This window comes from Solanum dulcamara, chromosome 11, assembly GCF_947179165.1.
Source record: "Solanum dulcamara chromosome 11, daSolDulc1.2, whole genome shotgun sequence".
Taxonomy (NCBI): domain Eukaryota; kingdom Viridiplantae; phylum Streptophyta; class Magnoliopsida; order Solanales; family Solanaceae; genus Solanum; species Solanum dulcamara.
The window spans coordinates 46,135,089-46,156,104 of record NC_077247.1 but is presented as its reverse complement, the minus strand read 5'-3'; the positions used below and the strand labels follow the sequence as shown (position 1 = coordinate 46,156,104).

The following is a 21,016-nucleotide window of genomic DNA, read 5'->3' as shown; positions in this document are numbered from 1 at the left end:
TAGTGAAGGTTGCTTATTATAGCTGAGAGATTAGATACAGAGCTATCATAGGAATGTTTATGAAACACAAATAAGAAAAAGTACAATATAAAATGTTGGAATTGCTATATTTACTTCAGTTCAGCCATGTGCCTGTTAGCTCTATCTTGCTTTTTCTTCTATGGAATTGAAGCCTTCCTTTTCTTCTTTGATTGATTGGGGACAGGCTTGAAACCCTTAATTGATACAAGGCTCTCAGTATAGTAGAAAACTGAACGAATAGAATTTGTTCCTATTATCCTCAATTGTTTTGTTCTCAGGTTGAACAAGAACGGCACGTTTGGAGCATTTTCAACTACTATATCTCCACTAGTAAGACCCCAATGCGTAGAAAACTCAAAGCCCATGCCAAAGGTGAACTTCTTTTGCCATACACCCTCCTCTCCACATCTACCACCTTCAATCATCCAAACCTCAAGACATGTCTTGAATTCAGTGTGTGACGAGTACGCAAGCAACGCAAGTGACCCATGATAGTTCATGGCCCTAAAACTTTGAGATTCAGTTACCAAAACTTCCGATACTGGAATTAAGCTGAATATCTCTCTCCTCAAATCAAACGAGGCAAGAACAATATTACGGGGTTTGTTCATGTTTCTGATAACCCAGTAATTAAACCCTTCAATAATTGCATCACAGCAGCAGGTAGTCATGTTTAAGCGATGATTAGTCTTCACATCTCTCCAAGATTCCAATTTGGTTGAGTAAACCTCAACTATAGTCTCTGACCTACCTTTCTGAGAGTTTAGAATCATCATGACCTTGTAATCATCAGAGTTCTGTTCATACCCAAAACCCACGCTAACATAACATTTGCGTGCCTTTTGAAGGTTTATAGAGTGCATAGGGAGAATCTTGAATTGATTTATCGAAGGGTTCCATAGACAAATCCGGAAACAAGTAGTTGTTAGACAGACCAAGCCATTGATTGAACCTACAACAGAATAAGCAGACTTACAGGGTTCAGTAAGCTTTATCAAGCATCCTGGATTTCGTGTACGGATCAAACCATTTCGCGCCCTAGCAGTCTGAACAAGGATATAATGGTTATCAGGGTCCGAACTAGACCTCTTGAGCTGCGCACAGATGAACCAGGGGGTCGAAATCAGAGTGCACCAGCGTTTACATACGAACTTTAATTGCAGCAGAGTTTTAACTGGTAATCTTGAAAAAATATCCCCAAGAATCTCTTTGGCAAGAAACGAAATATAGGAAATTTGTCTTGCATTCATCATCTTCTAATTATAAGGAAAAGCAAGATTCGACAATCAATCAAACAGTTTGTATGCAGAAAATACAATGGCCTCTTCAAGAAATTACCTTGAATACTGATTTAATGGGGGGTTCAAGCAATTACCTGAGGATCGTTTGATGAGAAGCAGAAACTCAATCCAAAATCATTCTCCACATTTGATGAGAAGAAGAAACACTCTTTCTCTCTCCGGTGGGAATTCTTTTTTATTTTTCTTTTAAACTGATTTTTCTTTTTCTTTATTTATAGGGTGGAAAATCTTGAGATTAGGGCTAGGCATAAAATATCGAAAATCGAATTACTAACAGATTATTTTGGTATTCGGTAATTCGGTTCGATATTTGATACCGAAATATAAAATTCGATATTTTGATTTTGGTATTCGGTATTTCGGTTTCGGTATTCGAAAATTTTCCGAATACCGATTTTTTATTTATTTTTTTATTTTATTAATACAAAAAAAATTGGAAAAAAAGAAGAAGAAAAATTACCAAAAAGAGAAGAGTTTAGTAAGAAGAAACTATCCCATTTTTTCATTTTCCTTACCATTTCCATTTCAACTTTCCCACACACTTTCTGTCACGCTCCGGGAGGGTACCCTAGACGTGGCCGGCACTCAAAAATTATTTCTGGCCTTCAAGCGAATCACTTGGTCCAATCACACTTTCATTCAGTCACATTCTATCAGCGGAAGACTCAATCATAAGAATACTATTCATAATTTAGGGCCAAAGGCCAAACATATATCCAATCAACAACTAGCAAGAATAAAACTAGTCAAAACGAACAGTTCAACATTTTCCACACTCTAGTCTATGAAGCCTCTATCAACAATCCATGCTTCTTGTATTCATATCCTATCAAATAATTGTGACAAGTTCACAATTTTCATAAGTATACAAGTTCACAATTTTCTAAGTATAGATAGCTACTTAATGACAATCTTAGACCATCATGAGATAAGTCATTAAGCCTTTCAATGTGTGATGAGTCCTCATGTTTAGTGATAACATGTGTTATGTTAGTAATGAGTTTTAAATTTAATTTTTTTTCTTCATATTTAGTGCATTTTTTAATTTTTTTTTTCTCCCTTGGTAACTCAAACCCATAATCTTAAGGTTGAACGTGGATGGTACTTGTCATCTGAGTGATCCACTCCTATCATGAATTTCTTAATACAAATATAGGATTTGTACTAAATTAATGAATTCGCCCAAACCCGTGGGTAACCTTTGAGTTCCAGCCTGAATGCAAGACTAGTCTAGATTACCAAACAATAACATGTTGCTTGAAAATGACCTGTTTAAGCAACCACAGCGATAACTAGTTAAATAATGTGGTTTTAACTCTCCATCTCAATCGTGACTTTTGAGTGAATGAAAAATAAGGATTGTATTTGCGCTTTCAATCTACAGTCATCGAGCTTGTAGTTCATCATTTTATACTACTCAGTACTCTCCATCGAATCTTGAAGCTGATCATATCTACACAATAATGATCATCAATATTCATATCGTATATATTAAAGTTACACTCCAAACTTGAATTATGCACCAGAGAAAGATCTAATCTCGGAACAAAGGTTGGTTATCATCTCAATTGGGGTCACCCAGACTTGCTACGCCAGGAGAGGAAGGCAGCATTACCTGTACAGAAGTTTAAATGGGATCAAACTTGAGTTCCCAGTCATAATGATACAAACTCGGCAAAAGCAAAAGGCATAATAGATAAATGTGCCCTTTAACTTGGCTTCAACTTGTATTTATACCCTCCAACTTTGAGTGTGCACAAATAGATATTTAAACTTGTATTAAATTGAACAAGTAGACATATGCGTCTTACATGGCATCCTACGTGGCCAATTTGCATCCTACGTGTATTATACCACTTAGGACACGTGTGTCTACTTTTTTAATTGTATATAAGTCTAAGTGTCTGCTTGTGCACATCCAAAATTGGAGGGCATAGATGCCAGCTGATGTCAAGTTAAAGGGCATATTTATATTACACTATAGAAGTAACAGAGACTTGAGTTGTTTACTTAACTTTTCAACATAAAGTATATGCTTGAACTGTCACCATAATTAAATTTCCGTAGGCAAAAATGTTGGTCCTTCTCCTTATAAATTCTTCATTTATTTTACTCACTAAAGAAACTTTCCTCGAACTCAGAAAGTAATAATGAACCCGAGATACTCAGAAAGATCACCATTAGTAAATCCCTATAGATGATGTATTAACTAATAAATCCCTATAGATGATGTATTAACTAACTTTGGTCTTTTAATTGTCTCCCGGTGATCCTGTTGTAGAATGCCAAAGGATGAAACAGTAGACCGTACATATTTATCCACAGTGGACCAACCTCGACAGTCTGAAGATTTTTTGGTGATCCACTGGGCAACAGGATGGATAGGCACAATCTGCTTAGAGTAAAGAGTTTGTCTATGCAAAGGAACTCAGCTCAAAAGACTGCCACTCAAGCTATACGTGCTTTTATCTGTTGGGAACTTTGGAAGGCTAGATATGGTAACAAAAGAACTATCAATGAGGTTCTATTTCATCTCAAGGAATATATAAACGAGTTATGAGAAATACGAAAAGACCATGTCTAACATTTATAATTTATCAAGGTAACTATGTCGCTACTATTTCTTTCTTAATTTCCCTGGACTTTGCTTTCCTTTTATTTTGCCTTCTTAAATTAGCCTCATAAAAGTTGTCCTTCAATTCAACTTTCTTTTTCTTTTTAATTACTATTATTATTTGTATGAAAAACCCCATTTCTACATTTATACACGGTATAAATAAGACAATAATTTCTCCATATGACATTAGAAAGTTTCAAAAAGTTGGATACTTACCATAGCATAAACCTTGTTACATTATCTGCGAAGAAATTCTTGCTTGATCTTATTGATATTTGCTAGGACATCTTTCATGTTCGGCCTCTCATTAGGAGATTCAGCTGTGCAATTCAAAGACAACTCCAAAATAGAGGACAGACAATGCAACTTTTTCTCGAAATCAATCTCTTCAGGTTCCAATAAGGTGTCATCAATGATATCATCTGGTGCGACAGGTAGTAAATTACAGATCCAACTCCTCATGTTCAAATTTTCTTGAAACATTTAATCATATGGTCTTTTCCTTGTGAAAGTTTCCATGAGCATAATGCCGTAGCTGTACACATCACATCTTCTAGAAACTAACCCTACTGATCCATACTCTGGTCCAATGCTGCCATAGTAGTTAGTTTCTTGACGAGACAAATAAAGAAATGAAAATAATATATATAAAGAACGTAATTAGTTTCTTTATCATGGTAGATGCATGAATATAGAATTTGACATAGTTATATTTATCAATACCACTTTTTTCATGCTTAATCAGTGATATAATATTTTTTCTTTAATTAAGCTATCCTCTTAGACTTTCGCTGAGTTCTAAGTTGATGTAAAATAACACTTTATATGAGATAACAAAAGGACTAAAAGAAAGCTACCTGGTGCAATGTAGCCCATTGTAGCAAGTGTTTTAGTATGAGCAATTGATTCCCCTTCTCCTAATAACTTGGTCAGGCCAAAGTCACTCACATGTCCAACCAATCTTTCATCTAGCAAGACATTGCTAGGCTTCAGGTCACTATGTACAACAACTGTTGCATAACCGTGATGGAGATATTCCAAAGCAAATGCAACATCGATCATTATGTCTAACCTTTGGATCATATTCAAGAAGAGATCATCAGAATGCAACCATAGCTCTAGGCTTCCATTGGGCATATACTCAAGAAGTAATGCTTTAAAATCCAAGTTACTGCAACTGCTGATAACTTTGGTAAGATTTCTATGACGAAGGTTGCATAAAACTTTAGATTCAGCATCAAAACTCTTCAATGCACCTTCAACCTGTAAATTAAACACTTTGATTGCCAAAGTCATCCCGTTTGCAAAGATGCCCTTGTAAACAGAGCCAAAACCTCCAGAGCCTAGCAAGTTGCATTGGTCAAACCCTTGAGTTGCCCTTTCAATTTCAATATATGAAATTCTGGTTAGCGTTGTTGCAGGAAAGGATTCGGCTTGAGTTGGAACATTTCTATTCCCACGTCTCCTTAACATAAACACAACGATTGAGCCAAATACCATTACTGCAGCTCCCAGTGAGGCAAGTATAATAAGAAGCAATTTGCTTCTCCTTGAATGATGAAAAGTCATACAAGGTCGGAAAAGCAAATTGCCACATAACTCTTCATTTCCCATAAAAGATTGAGAGGTGAAATTGAGAAAAGGTCCTTTACTTGGGATTTCACCTTCTAATCTATTGAATGATACATTGAAATCCTTCAGATATCGAAGTGACTCTAATGATTTTGGAATCGTACCTGAAAGAATATTATTGGATAGATTCACCAATTCCAAACTTATCATTTTCCCCAGCGACTCCGGAGTAGATCCTTGTAACTCATTACCAAAGAAAGATAAAGTAGATTCTGCAACTCTCCAATTGTGGAGGGAATACTTCCTGGAAGATGATTTTTCCATAGATCTATGGATGTTATGGCATTCAACTTTCTAAAATCAGGAGGTATAGAACCGAATAAAGAATTATTTGACAATTGAAGCACCAAAAGATCTTTGAGGCTCCATAGACTCATGGATATGTTGGTGAGCCTATTTGAATTTAGATAAATATTTCATCTGTTAGAAAGTAAGTGGGAAGAGCAACTGCCAGTCCACTTGTTGCCCCCTTTTCTTCACGTGGGGCCCACTGAAAGTGGGCAAGTTGCCCACTAGTTTTCTTTTTCCTTTTGGTTATAAATTGTCAAAGTTTGGCAATTGAAAATACAACATAGATACTATAGTATCTCAATTCTCTCTTTATCTCACTCTCTTCTCCTTATTTTGCTAAGTTTAGTTTAGTTTATAACACGTTATTAGCACGAAACTCTAATTTTTTTTCCAAAAAATTAATTTCTATATTAGGTATATCTATTGAAGAAATTTAATTTTAGTTGTCTTTGTTATTTTTAAATTAATTTTCATCTTGTCAAAATTGGAGTTTGTGGCACTTGATATTTCTGGCAAAAATTATTTGTCATGGGTACTTGATGCTGAAATCCACCCTACCGCTAAGGGTCTTGGTAATGCTATAATCGAAGAAAATAAAACATCAAGTCAGGATAAAACGAAGGCTATGATTTTCCTTCGTCATCATCTAGATGAAAGGCTGAAGGTTGAATACTTGATAGTGAAAGATTCACTTGAATTATGGAAAGATTTAAAAGGGAGGTATGACCACCTTAGGGCAACGGTATTGCCAAAGGCTCGTTATGATTGTATGCACTTACGATTTCAATATTTTAAAACTGTAATTGAGTATAATTCTGTTGTATTTAGAATAACTTCCCAATTAAAATTATATGGGAAAACTATAAATAATGATGACATGTTAGAAAAGACACTCACTACATTCCATGCTTCTAATGTGATATTACAGCAATAATACCGTGATTTTTTTTTCAAAAATACTCTGAATTGATCTCATGCCTTCTGGTGGCTGAGCAACATAATGCTCTTTTAATGAAAAATCATGAAGCCCGTCCCACTGGAACTACTCCATTACCGGAAACAAATATGGTAGAAGCACATAGCCAGTATGAAAGAAGACAAAATAAAAATCAAGGCCACAATAATGTGCGTGGACATGACAATGACAGAAGACGATATAATAATCGTCGTGGTGATGATCAACATAAAAGGGAGAATAATATGAGTTCTCAAAGTGGCTCTTTAAGAAGTAACTGTCATCGTTGTGACATGAAAGACCACTGAAAAAATGAATATCAAACGCCTGAGTATTTTGTAAGGCTTTATCAAAATTCCTTCAAAAGAAAGGCAAATAGAGGTGGTGCCTCTTTTTCTATTGTTCGGATATAGTCACACTTGGCGTTTGAAAATAATGTTGAGATAAGACCTTCGTTTAATGATAATATTGAAGCAAATCTGGCTTTGAAGGGTGACGATTTTAATGACCTCAATGATATTACTTATTTGGAGGTTGAAGACTTCTTTAAGGATAATAATTGATTTTTAATTTCATTATATGATTTACAATATGTTGTTGTTTTTATGTACTTTTGATTATCATGTTTTTACATTTATCTATTTAAAAGAAAAGAAGAAAAAATGACTTATGTTTTTCTAGCAATATTGTTACTAATTTTATCTTTTATAATGTATTTTTATTTTATGAAGATAAATAAATTTTTCAGTCTTCAACTGGATCCAAGATGAGTAATCAAGATATGTGTCTTTTGGATAGTGTCATAATTCATACGATATTAAAAAAAGAGAAATATTTCTGTCATTTGATTATGAAAAAAGCCTATGTAAATAATATATGCGGTAGTACAAAATTGATTGAAGGCTCTGGAAGAGCGGCCTTATTACTACCTGGAGGAACAATATTGGTAATTGATAATGCATTGTACTGTAGTAAGTCTCAAAAAAACTTGTTAAGTTTCAAGATTATTCGCCAAAATGGCTATCATATTGAGACTACGAATGAAGGAAAGATTGAATACCTTTATATTACTATAATAAATGCGTAGAAGAAAATTGTGCATGAAAAATTACCCTCACTTTCTTCTGGATTGTACCATACAAATATTGGTACTGTTGAATCACATGCCATAGTAAATAAAAGTTTTACTGATTCTAATAATTTTATTATTTGGCATGACTGGTTGGTCATCCCGATTATAATATGATGCACAAAATTATTGAGAATTCACGTGGACACACTTTGAAGAATCAGAAAATTCTTCAATCTAAGGAATTCTCTTGTGTTGATTGTTTCCAACGAAAACTGATTATTAAACCATCAGAACTAAGGTTGGGATTGAATCTCCTGCGTTTCTGGCATGAATACAGGGTGATATATGTGGGTCAATTCACCATTCATGTGGACCATTTAAATATTATATGGTCTTGATAGATGCATCACGAGATGGTAACATGTGTGCCTATTACCAACTCGCAACATGGCTTTTGCGAGATTGTTAGCTCAAATTATAAGGTTAAGAGCACAATTTTCAGATTATGCAATAAAGACAATTCGTCTTGATAATGCTGGTGAATTTACATCTTAATCTTTTAATGATTATTGTATGTCGGTTAGAATAAAAGTTGACCATCCGATCGCTCATGTTCATACTTAAAATGGTCTAGCAGAATAATTGATTAAACGCCTCCAATTGATAGCCAAACCATTGCTAATAAGGACAACCCTTCCTCTTTCGATATGGGGGCATGTTATTTTGCATGCAGCAGTACTTGTGCGCATAAGGCCAAAAAATTTTCATGAATTTTCTCCATTACAGTTATCTTTTGGAAGGGAGCCAAATATATCCATCTTAGAATATTTGGGTGTGCGGTATATGTCTTAATTGCTCCACCGCACCGCACAAAGATGGATCCCCAAAGAAGGTTGGGAATATATGTTAGGTATGAATCTCCTTCTATTATAAAATATTTAGAACCTATGACTGAAGATTTATTTACGACAAAATTCACTGATTGTAATTTTGATGAATCAGTATATCCAACATTAGGGGGAGAATATAAGCAACTGGAAAATGAGATAGATTGAAATTCATTATCACTATCTCATTTAGATCCTCGAACAAATCAATGTGAGCAAGAAGTTCAAAAGATGATTTAGTTGTAGAATATTGCAAATCAACTGTCGGATGCATTTGCTAACCTTCCACGGATTACTAAATCGCATATCCCAGCTTCTAATGCTCAAGTTCGAGTTGATGTCCCAGTAGAACAACTTGTTCAGGCAAATGAGTCTAGGCCACGCTTAAAATGTGGAAGATCAATTGGTTACAAAGATAAAAATTCTCGAAAAAATAAAGGAATAAATGATCAAGATAATCATAATTTGGGGGCAATCACTCAAGAAGAGCCAGAGACACAACAAATGGTGATACCACAGAGGAGGTCCAAGTACCTGAAAAATAATGAGAATGAAGAAATATCAATAAGTTATGTCTCGATAAAAAAATGATGGAACCAAAATGATATTGTGGTCGATAATATTTTTGCTTATAATGTTGCCATTGAAATAATGCAACCAGATAAGGATTTTGAATCAAAATTTGTAGCTGATTGTAGACAGAGAAATGATTGGTCAAAATGGAAGAATGCAATTCAAGCAGAGCTAACTTCACTTGAAAAATATGAAGTTTTCAGATCAATAATCCGAACACCTGAAGGTATCAAGCCAGTAGGGTACAAATGGATTTTTGTGCGTAAACAAAATGAAAAAGGTGAAGTCGTAAGATATAAAACATAATTTGTAGCCCAAGGTTTTTCGCAAAGGCCTGGCATTGACTATAGGGAAACATTTTCCCATGTGGTAGATGCAATTACCTTCAGGTATCTAATGAATTTGACAGTTCATGAAAAGCTTGAAATGCACCTAATGGATGTGGTCATTGCCTATTTATATGGCTCATTGAACCGATTTTTTTATGAAAATTCCCAAAGGGTTCAAAGTGCCTGAAGCATACAAGGATTCTCGAGAAACTTGCTCAATAAAGCTTCAGAAATCCTTATACGGGTTGAAACAATTAGGGCGCATGTAGTACAATCATCTTAGTGAATATTTACTAAAAAACTGATATAAAAATGATCTAATTTGCCCTTGTGTCTTTATGAAAATGTCTGGATCTGAATTTGTCATAATAGCAGTATATGTTGATGATTTGAATATTATTGGAACTCCGAAAAAATTTTCAAAGGCAGTAAAATATTTGAAAAAAGAGTTTGAAATGAAAGACCTCGGAAAGACAAAATTTTATCTTGGTCTACAAATTGAACATTTTACAAATGAGATATTTATACATCAGTCAACATATACTGAAAATATTTTAAAGAGGTTTTATATGGATAAAACACATCCATTGAGTACCCCAATGGTTGTGAGATCTCTTGATATTAATACAGATCCGTTTCGACCTCATGAAAATGACAAAGAGCTTATTGGTGTTGAAATACCATATCTTAGTGCAATTGGTGCATTAATGTATCTTGCCAACAATTCCAGACCAGATATAGTTTTTTCTGTAAGCTTGTTATCAAGATTTAGTTCTTCTCCAACACAAAGACACTGGAATGAAATTAAGCATATATTCAGATACCTCCAAGGGACCATTGATATGAGATTGTTTTACTCAAATGAATTCACATCACAGTTGATTGGTTACGCAGATGCGGGATATTTGTCTGATCCCCATAGAGGTCAATTGCAGACAGACTATTTATTTACATATGGTGGTACAGCTATATCATTGCGTTCAATAAAGCAAACTATGGTTGCCACTTCCTCAAAAAATGAAGAGATAATAGTCATCCATGAAGCAAGTCGAGAATGTATTTGGTTAAGATTAATAATTCAACACATTCAAGAAATATGTGGCATTTCTTTGAAAAGAGACGTTCCAACAATATTGTATGAAGACAATGCTGCATGTATAGCTCAACTAAAGGAAGGATACATCAAAACAAAACATATTTCACCAAAATTCTTTTTTACCTATGCTCTTCAAAAGAAGGGTGAAATAGATGTCCAACAAGTTCGTTCAAATGACAATTTAACAGATATGTTTACCAAGGCATTGCCGAATTCAACCTTTGAAAAAATGAGATACAAAATTAGAATGCGTCGTCTTCGAGATATTAAGTGATGTTTTCATCAGGGGGAGTAAAATATGCGTTGTACTCTTTTTCTCTTAGCCAAGGTTTTATCCCACTGAGTTTTTCTGGTAAGGTTTTTAATGAGGCAGCACTCAAGACATATTACCAGATGTGTGTACTCTTTTTCCTTCATTAGGCTTTTTTCCACTGGGTTTTTTCTAGTAAGGTTTTAACGAGGCACAACATTTATGGATGTTCAGAATAACTATATATATTATTTCTTGTAAAGTTTTTATTGAGGCACATTACACGTGGACATTCAAGGGGGAGTGTTAGAAAGTAAGTGGAAAGAGCAAGTGGCTGTCCACTTGTTGCTCCCTTTTCTTTACGTGGGGCCCACTTAAAGTGGACAAGTTGTCCACTAGTTTTCTCTTCCTTTAGGCTATAAATTGTCAAAGTTTGGCAATTGAAATTACAACATAGATACTACAGTATCTCTCAATTCTCTCTTTATCTCACTCTCTCCTCCTTATTTTGCTAAGTTTAGTAATATTGAATTAGTATATTATTTTAATACAATAAATTATAACTTTTTATTACTCACACTTTATAATATTTTATGTTTAGATCCGCTAGAGGGAGCGAAGGGAAGATGCAAAAATTATTATGGACTTAATTGGATCATACAACCTTTAAAACAAATTAAAATCAAGAAAATACAAATTCATCTAATTTGCCAAATAGAAAATCGCTCCTGCCCACAAACAATTACTAGGAAGATGAAACTTCATAAGACAAGAATACTAGTTCTAACGTTACTCTAAACAGCTATGTTCCTAAATTTAAGGGGGTGTTTTGATTTTCTCATGTTCGGCTGGTCAATAAATTTTAAAATTAGTTTTTCTTAGAAAAATAAGTTCCTTAAAAATGAGGAAATTATTTTCCTAATGAAAGTAGGGAAATCAAGTTTGTATTCCACATTGATTATGTCATCCTCATCCTCCAAGATACCTCATGTTCACCCACCCCACATTTGTATATTATTTATCTAAATTATATACAAATACTTCTAGAATAACATTTTTTGTCTACATACCGAACATAGGAAAATTTCTTGGGGACCAAATTGATTGTTGTGGGGAGAGCATTGAGTCAGCCTTGAGTATTACATTAATTTTTTATCACTGCAAGTTTAATCGAATTTTGTATTGTTTATTCAATTCAGATATTTAAATTTTCAATAGGGAAGAAAGGTTGGGGAGAGTAGTATCACCTAGATGGAAATGTGCCTACTTGGGAGAAAAATGTCAAGAGAAGCATGGTTGGCATGTGTGTCGTACCGAAGAGTTCATTATTTTGGGCTTAGAGAAAAGGCAAGTATGTATATACCTTGTGTATGAGTTCAAGTAATATTCTAACAGTAGACATGCAGTATGACAAAATGGGAGAGGGCTTGGGGTGACCCAAAGGGCCTAGTCAAAGGTTAAGGACAGTATGCATGCCACTGGTGGAAGTACCTTATGTTCTTGAGCAATTAGTGGAATCTAGCGATTGATGCAGAGAGATATGCAGATCATCAAGAGGGCCAAAACATGTCAACTTTTGGTTCGTTCTTTTAAAATTTCAAGCATATATCAGGGAGCAAGCCATGATGGCACCTTCCCAGATTACTAGGTGTGTCGAAGATCCCCATATGGTCTAGGGAACTATATGGGTGGTGCATAGCCTCACTGCGACTGTGAATATTTGATGTACAAAAGTTCCATTTTGGCAATGGTTATGCCCCTGGCCCATCTTTATGAAGGATAAAAACACATTTGCACTCAAGGCTCCAATATTCCTAGAGGCTAGAGCCCTCATGTGTTGTCTTGTTAACTTTACTTGGGTTTGGACTTTTGAGCAAACCATCGAATGTGAAGCAGAAAATATACTGTTAGAGGGGGCAAAAACAACTGCATATATAGTGAAGGTTGCTTAATACATTTGAGAAACTATGATAGATTAGATACAGATCTATCATAGAAATGATTATGAAACAGAAACAAGAAAAAGTACAATATAATATGTTGGAATTGCCACATTTACTTCAGTTCAGCTATGTGGCCTGTTAGCTCTATCTTGCTTTTTCTTCTACAGACATGAAGCCTTCCTTTTCTCCTTTGATTGATTGGTGACAGGCTTGAAACCCTTAACCGATACAAGGCTCTCAGTATAGTAGAAAACTGAATGAATAGATCTTGTTCCTATTATCCTTAATTGTTTTGTTCTCAGGTTGAACAAGAACGGCATGTTTGGAGCATTTTTAACAACTATATCTCCACTAGTAAGACCCCAATGCCTAGAAAACTCAAAATCCATGCCAAAGGTGAACTTCTTTTGCCATACTTCCTCTCCACTGCTACCACCTACAATCATCCAAACATCAAGACTCCCCTTGAATTCATTGTGTGAAGAGTGTGCAAGCAATGCAAGTGACCCATGATAGTTCATGGCCCTAAAATGTTGAGATGTTACTACTTCCGGTACTGGAATTAAGCTGAACCTCTCTCTCTTCAAATCAAACGAGGCAAGAACAGGTTTACGGGGTACTCCATTCAAGTTTCTGATAAGCCAGTAAGTAAACCCTTCAACAATTACATCACAACTGCCGCTAGTCATGTTTAAGCAATGATTAGTCTTCACATCTCTCCAACATTCCAATTTGGTTGAGTAAACCTCAACTATAGTCGCTGGCCCACCTATCTCATAGTTTAGAATCCTCATGACCTTGTAATCATCAGAATTCTGTTCATACCCAAAACCCACTCTAACATTACATTTGTGTTTCCTTTTAAGGTTCAAATTGTGCATAGGGAGAATCTTGAATTGATTTATCGAAGGGTTCCATAGACAAATCAATTTACGGAAACAATTAGTTGTTAGACAGACCAAGCCATTGAATGAACCTACAACAGTATACTTAGACATACAGGGTTCATTAAGCTTTATCAAGCATCCTGGATTTCGTATACGGATCAAACCATTTCTCGACAGATTCTGAAAAAGGATATAATGGTTCTCAGGGTCCGAACTAAACCTGTTGAGCTGAGCAGAGATAAACCAGGGGGTCGAAATTAAAGTGCACCAGCGTGTACATACGACCTTCAATCGCAGCAGAGTTTTAACTGGTAATCTTGAAAAAATATCCCCAAGAATCTCTTCGGCAAGAGACGAAATATCGGAAATTTGTCTTGCTTTCTTCATCTTCTAATTATAAGGAAAAGCGAAATTCTATTTCTCGTTGAGACAATCAATCAAACAGTTTATATGCAGAAGCTACAGTTGCCCAAATTTACGTAACGATCTTTAAGAAATTGCCTTGAATGCTAATTTAATTGGGGGGGGGGGGGGGGTTCAAGCAATTACCTGAGGATCATTTGATGAGAGACAGCAACTCAACCCAAATTCATTTTCCACATTTGATGAGAAGAAGAAACACACACTCTCTCTCCAGTGGGAACTTTTTCTTTTTAACTTAACTCTCTCTTTATTTTACTTTATTTAGGCAAACCCATCGGTGCCCTAAATTTGGCGCCAACTTTCATTTAGACATTCTAACTAAGTTTTTTTTATTTTAGACACCTCAAGTAAGGCTCCGATGCGTCATTTTGACACTTTTTTGACAATCACCAAAATATATTAAGTGTGTGTAATGCATTCGTCTAACGTGTCAAAAACAGCAAATTAAATAAAGAGACGTGACATATATATATATCAAAAATAATTATCAAATAATGACTTTTGAATAGAAAAAAATGACCAATAATTTGATGACACGTGACATTTTTTTAATCCAAATAATATTTTTTTAAAAAAATAAAAATTAACAACTATTAACCCCACCCACCCCGCCGTCATCTTCTCCAACCCTACCCACCCCAACCCCAACCCCTCCCCCACCCCACCAAATTTTCTTCTCCTCCAACACTCATCCAACGCTATCCATATCATCTAAAGAGGAAAAAATGAAGCTATAATGGCAAACAAAAATATAAATCAAATTGGATCAAAAAATCCGACGAACCTCCATTTTTTCCGGCAAGATTAATACAAATCTAAAATTATTTTCTTTGAAATTGTTAAAGAATTCAAACCTTAAAGAACCCACAACAAAATTCGAAATTCAATTAAAAAACAAATGAGCTATTTTCCAATTTCTCAGATTTCTAAGAAAAACTTCAACAATACAAGTAGTAATCTTTGAACCCAACTCATCAATTTCTTGGTTTTTTGATGAATCAAGAGGCTTAGTGAATATGTAAACAAGTCTATCAACGATTCTTGAATCGTCTGGAGAGATTGCGAGAAGGGAATTTATGGGTTTGGGGCAAATGGGTGTTGAAGAAAATGGAGAAAGATTGTGTTTTGTGAAAGGGAATTGTAAAAGAAGAACACACAATGAAGAAGAAGAAAAAAAAGAAGAAGAAATGATGGCAGAAATAAACAAGAAGAAGAACAAAAAAATAATAATAATAAAATATTTTTAAAGAAAAAATATTTTTCACGCGCTTAAAATGGGTGCAGCACACGCAATGTGCCAAGTCAGCACAAAGTGTCAAAATGACACATCGGAGCCTTACTTGAGGTGTCTAAAATGAACAAAGCCTAGTTGAGGTGTCTAAGTGAAAGTTGGTGCCAATTTTAGGGGGTCACCGATGGGTTTCGCCCTTTATTTATGGGGCTGATGTGGGAAGCTAAGCTGACGTTTAAGTAAGCTGACGTTTGACCACAAATTTTTAAATATTTTTGATAAATTATTTTTTGGTGAAATTTTAGTATTTGATCAGAATTTTTTTTAAGAATATTTGACTATTTTAAAAAATATTATTTTGTACCATAAGTTTTAAAAATTATTAAAACTATCCATAATTTTGTATTATCATTCTATAATGAACATGTTTAGTTAAAAAAAATTATAACATAATTGATAACAATCAACAACAATAAAATAACAATATGGACAAGAACAATACATTAATTGCATTAAAAATAAATATTCTCTTTTCTAATCTTGTCACTCAAACTATTTTTTTTGCGGGAGGTAGTAACAAACTATTTTTTTTATTAATAGATAGATATGTTATTTAATGGTGTTAGTTCGCCATATTAATGGAGTAAGTTAGTAGATAAATATTAGTTAGAATTAATAAATAATGTATGTTTTTATAAAGGCGAAACACATCGGTGACCCCCTAAAGTTGGCACCAACTTTCACTTAGACACCTAAACCATGAGATGTTCATTTTAGACACCTCAAATAAGGGTCGAATGTGTCATCTTGACACTTTTTTGACAATCATCAAAATATATTAAGTGTGTAATACACTCGCCTGATGTGTCAAAAGCAACGAATTAAATAAAGACACATGTCATATATATATATATATCAAAAATAATTATCAAATAATGACTTTTGAATAGAAAAAATGACCAATAATTTGATGACACGTGGCATTTTTTTTATCCAAAAAAAATAAAAATTAACAACTATTAACCCCCACCCACCCCGCCGTCATCTTCTCCAACCCCACCCACCCCAACCCCAACCCTCCCCCACCCCACCAGATCTTCTTCTCCTCCAACACTCACCCAACGCTATCCATATCATCTAAAGAGGAAAATATGGAGCTATAAGTGCAAACGAAAATATAAATTAAATTAGGTCAAAAAATCTGACGAACCTCCATTTTTTCCGGCAAGATTAATACAAATCTAAAATTACTCACTAATTAACCCCCACCCCCACACCCTATCAGTGGTCTTTCAACACCACCCACCTCGCCGTCGTCTTCACCAAAATCGATATGCTTCGTTGTTCAAGTTTTTTTTTTTGGAAGATGGTTAAGTCGTCGGAAAATCTTGATAGAAATCCGAGCATAAAAAATAAACTTAAGAATTTAAAAGTAATAAGAACTAAAACAAGTAACTGTAAATACTGATGGATACATGTAACAATATTAAAAAATGAAGAAGAAGAACAAAAAAAATTAAGAAAAAACAGCTTCTACGCGCCTCAGATAGGTGGAAAACACGCGAGGTATCAACTGTGTAAAAAGTGTCAAGATGACACATTCGACCCTTACTTGAAGTGTCTAAAATGAACATCTCCTGGTTTAGGTGTCTAAGTGAAAGTTGGTGTCAACTTTAAGGGGCCACCGATGGGTTTTGCCTTTTATAAAATATAAAAAATTGGGATAAATTTTAAATTTTTAAAAATTTCCAAGTTTTCAAGTTCTAATTTTTTCTAGAACTTGGGAACTTGGGATATTTGCCAAGTAATAACAAATTATATGATCAAACACTAGTTCCCAAAAAAATTTCAAAAACTATTTGGGGCCAACCAGCGTCTTAGCATCTTTAATGACGTGGAATGCCAATTAGGATTTTTGGGAGATAAGGTCCACTGAGTTTCCCAGCCAAAGTCGTTAAGTTATACTCCCCCCGTTCCATATTAGTTGTCATATATATTAAAAATAGTTATCCCAAAATAGTTGTCAATTTAAACAATCAAGAGAGAATTAATTATATTTTTCCAACTTTACCCTTAACATTAATTAGGCACATAAATATATAAAGATTAAAAAATTAATAAGGGGTATATTAGTCAAATAACGCTCTTAATTAATATTTTCTTAAGAATTGTGCAAATCTTATCATGACAACTAAAATGGGACGGAGGAATTATATTTTATTTTAGATGACCATTGCGTAATTAACTTCTTGATTTTGTCTCCTAATCAAAGAAGTAAAAAACCTTTTAAAATGATACTCCCTCGATTCCATATTAAGTGAATTTGTGAGGCAATGCACACATATTAAGAAAAACATTCAAGGATATAATTTGAACCATACTTTTTACTATTGTCTTTTGTAAAATCATAAATATAACTTTGGAAGTAGTGTGATTTATCTCATAGAAAATATAAAACTTCAATAAATGAAAGAGTAAATATGGAAAAAGTTAGTAAATTAATAAATTCTTTAAGGTAATATTTTTTTTTCAATCACAAATTGAGCCAAGTGGAAAAAATCATTGATTTTGATAAGATAATATATTTTTAAAAGGCCCCTATATAAATATATGGTTCCATTAATATTATAAATTGATAATTTTTTAAAATTACAAAAATATCTAAGACATTTTATAAGTGAAATGTGATTTTAGTGTTTTTTTCTAATTTTTTGTTAAAATTTAAATCTAGTCGAATCTCATCTCTAACTTTTTTTATTGCATCCAAAAGTTTCGGTATTGTCTTCTTGAACTGCATCAAAAATTGTAAAGAGTTCTCAATGCGATAAGTGCTTCCTTATGCGTAACCGGTCCAAAGGGATCAACATTATTTTCTCCGATGGTATCAACAATTCTTCTAAGCTTGGACCCTGAACATGTGTCATTTTTACCTGGATAATCTAATAGGTTATTGACATCCATTTATTGCAGTAAACGAGATTAGTATTCCTGACCTCAAATTCATGAATGTCGTTTTCACAAGAGGGTTCATTTAAAATTCTTAAGGCTTCATAACCTGAACGATGTAATCAAAGTTAACTTTCATTGAATCTCGAAAATACTCATTAAATTAATAAATAATATTAATTTATCGATTAAATAATACCTCTACAAAATAAAAATATATCACGTTCCAGACAATATTAATTTAGAGACATTTTTACTATATATATATACAACAACAACAACATACCTAGTAAAGTCCCACTTAGTAGGGTCTGAGGAGAGTAGAGTGTACACAAACCTTACCATTACCTCGTGAAGGTAGATGTATTGTTTTCGAAAGACACTCAGCTTAAATGCATCAAACGCAAGTACAATAAGAAGAAAACAATGCCCAAAGCATAGCAATTAGTAAGAAAAGAGACAACAATAATAACAACAAAATAATGTGATAATCGAAATACAATAAACAACATATGGCATGAACTACCAAAGTACGAAAAGTACTATGACCGGTACTAACGGGCCTACACCTTCACAAGGCAAGACAACATTTACCTCTACTAACCTTCTATCCTAATACGTGACCATCACTCTTTCCTATTTAGAATCATGTACTTGATAATGTGAAGTTATGTTATGTCCTATCTAATCACTTCTTTTCAATAATTTTTCGTCCTACCTCCATCTTCTGTTCACCCCTACACACAGCATTTCGCACCTACAAAATATATATATATATAATACTCATTATATATATTTTTTCAGTAGGCTTTTTATATACTTCGGATGTTTCGATATGAACAAAGGATATAAGGTAGTTATAACAATAATTGCAAGAATAATTAATGTGTTTTGACGTTACCAAATAAATGCGCATAGATAAGTGGTTGTAAATATTCAATACATATTTTGGCGGTTCATTACCAAAAAGCTATTAAATCCATACTCGTCTGTACAATGTATGACAGGGAACTTGAACCTATTACTCAAACTAAATTTGAACCGCATTTTTCACTACAATAGAAGTTTATATATATATATATATATATATAATTTTGGATATGTAAGCAGTACATAGAAATCATATTAAAACCGCATTGTAATGGAGTTTGGAGTCGAAATGGTAATTTTTTTTAAATTTTTTTTAAAACGGCGATTAATTTTGGGATGAAACCAAAATGGTGAAAACACATCCGAGGTGCGACTTACCTTTATCAGATAACGTCCCTCAGTCAAAACTTTAAAAAAAGTCGAAAGCTGTGGTGCGACTTCCTTTAAATCACCCCCAACACCCCCCCATCCCCCACCCCCACCCCCACCCCATTTCCCACCTACCCCCATCCCCCAGCCCACCCTCAACCCAAAAATCCTTTGTATAATTTATGATATTTGTTGGCTCATTTAGTCACATAATTTTAATGCTTTATTTATATATTCTTTTATGATATTTTTTCATCACTTAAAAGTTTTTAGTCTTCTATAAATACTTATTAGTAAAGACAAAAAAATATTTTTCTTAATAAGCTATATATATTTCTTTGTACACTTATTATATGTATGTATCCAATTGTATGTTTTTTTTTTTTAACCTAAAACTTTTAAGAAAAAAGAATTATAAATACATATATAAATATACTTTTCAAATATATATAAGCCGAGTATGTTGAAAGTCGTTATTACTCTTTTAAACAAACCAAAATCCATTTCAACGTCCATAAATACTCAAATTGTAATTATGCTCATATCCTTATTTCTTCCCGAATTTTGCTCCTTCAAATGCATTTGTTTCTCCAACTGCAACATCTAAATTCATTCCATTAGCAATTGTTCTTGCCATGAAATCATTCTATACATTGGCATTAATTGTGATCTCCTTATTTTTTTTTCTCATCTTTTTTTGGTGCTTCTTTATTGTATAATCAACACATAATAAAAAATTAAAATTAAGAATTATGAAGGTTGGATGTGAAAGAACACATAAAAACATATTAAGATATCTAATAAAGAACACAATTATATTGAGAGATGAAAAGTTGGTTAATTGAATTTAAAATTATTTCGAATTATTAAAAAAGATAGACGGACAGAAATTGGTCAAAAGGAGTTTAATATTTTTTTAATTTTTTATTTCTTACTTACACAAATTTTAATGTTCTCAAGTCTTAACATGATTAACAAAAGATGTATTAAATTAATAGTGCATAAAACAAACATGTTGTAAAATATGATGAACTATATATAGATATTATCACACAATATATTCAATTTATAAAGAATATGAAAAAAATCAATATAGTTGGAAGTAGGGGTGTACATGGACCGGGTTGGTTCGAATTTTTTACAAACCAAACCAAATCATTTGATCGGGTTATTAAATCTATAAACCAAACCAAACCAAATCAATAAAATTCGGGTTTTTCGATATCAATTTTTTTCCGGATTTTTCGGGTTTTTCATAGTATCTAATAAAAAGCACATAACAGTGCTTCTTAAAAAGAGTTCTAGTACAAAATATCAACATAT

The 21,016-nt window shown here is 33.6% G+C and overlaps 3 protein-coding genes across 4 annotated transcripts; all 3 read right to left on the bottom strand.

The window, feature by feature from the left end:
* LOC129873599 (F-box/kelch-repeat protein At3g23880-like) lies at positions 1–1,513 on the bottom strand. Its single transcript, XM_055948725.1, has 2 exons — positions 1,397–1,513; positions 1–1,277 (listed from the first exon to the last, which is right to left on the bottom strand). The coding sequence occupies exon 2, from the start codon at positions 1,272–1,274 to the stop codon at positions 159–161; it is 1,116 nt and encodes a 371-aa protein (XP_055804700.1). The 5' UTR covers positions 1,275–1,277; positions 1,397–1,513; the 3' UTR covers positions 1–158.
* A 1,085-nt stretch (positions 1,514–2,598) lies between these two features.
* Positions 2,599–5,974, bottom strand: LOC129873324 (probable LRR receptor-like serine/threonine-protein kinase At3g47570). 2 transcript variants are annotated; one of them, XM_055948400.1, is made up of 3 exons: positions 4,797–5,974; positions 4,156–4,531; positions 2,599–2,937 (listed from the first exon to the last, which is right to left on the bottom strand). In XM_055948400.1, the coding sequence occupies exons 1-2, from the start codon at positions 5,833–5,835 to the stop codon at positions 4,506–4,508; spliced, it is 1,065 nt and encodes a 354-aa protein (XP_055804375.1). In that variant the 5' UTR covers positions 5,836–5,974; the 3' UTR covers positions 2,599–2,937; positions 4,156–4,505. The 2 variants fall into 2 exon arrangements, with proteins under 2 accessions (XP_055804375.1, XP_055804374.1); XM_055948399.1 differs by having other exon boundaries at positions 2,600–2,937; positions 4,156–4,520.
* A 6,955-nt stretch (positions 5,975–12,929) lies between these two features.
* Positions 12,930–14,515, bottom strand: LOC129873459 (F-box protein At3g07870-like). Its single transcript, XM_055948559.1, has one exon. The coding sequence runs from the start codon at positions 14,239–14,241 to the stop codon at positions 13,129–13,131; it is 1,113 nt and encodes a 370-aa protein (XP_055804534.1). The 5' UTR covers positions 14,242–14,515; the 3' UTR covers positions 12,930–13,128.
* Between the last annotated feature and the right edge of the window lie 6,501 nt (positions 14,516–21,016).

Coding starts and splice junctions, on each gene's coding strand:
- LOC129873599 (XM_055948725.1), bottom strand. CDS start 1,274: ATGATGAATGCAAGACAAATTTCCTATATTTCGTTTCTTGCCAAAGAG.
- LOC129873324 (XM_055948399.1), bottom strand. CDS start 5,835: ATGGAAAAATCATCTTCCAGGAAGTATTCCCTCCACAATTGGAGAGTT. Junction 4,521..4,796: donor AATGGGCTACATTGCACCAG/GTAGCTTTCTTT, acceptor GCATTGGACCAG/AGTATGGATCAGTAGGGTTA.
- LOC129873459 (XM_055948559.1), bottom strand. CDS start 14,241: ATGAAGAAAGCAAGACAAATTTCCGATATTTCGTCTCTTGCCGAAGAG.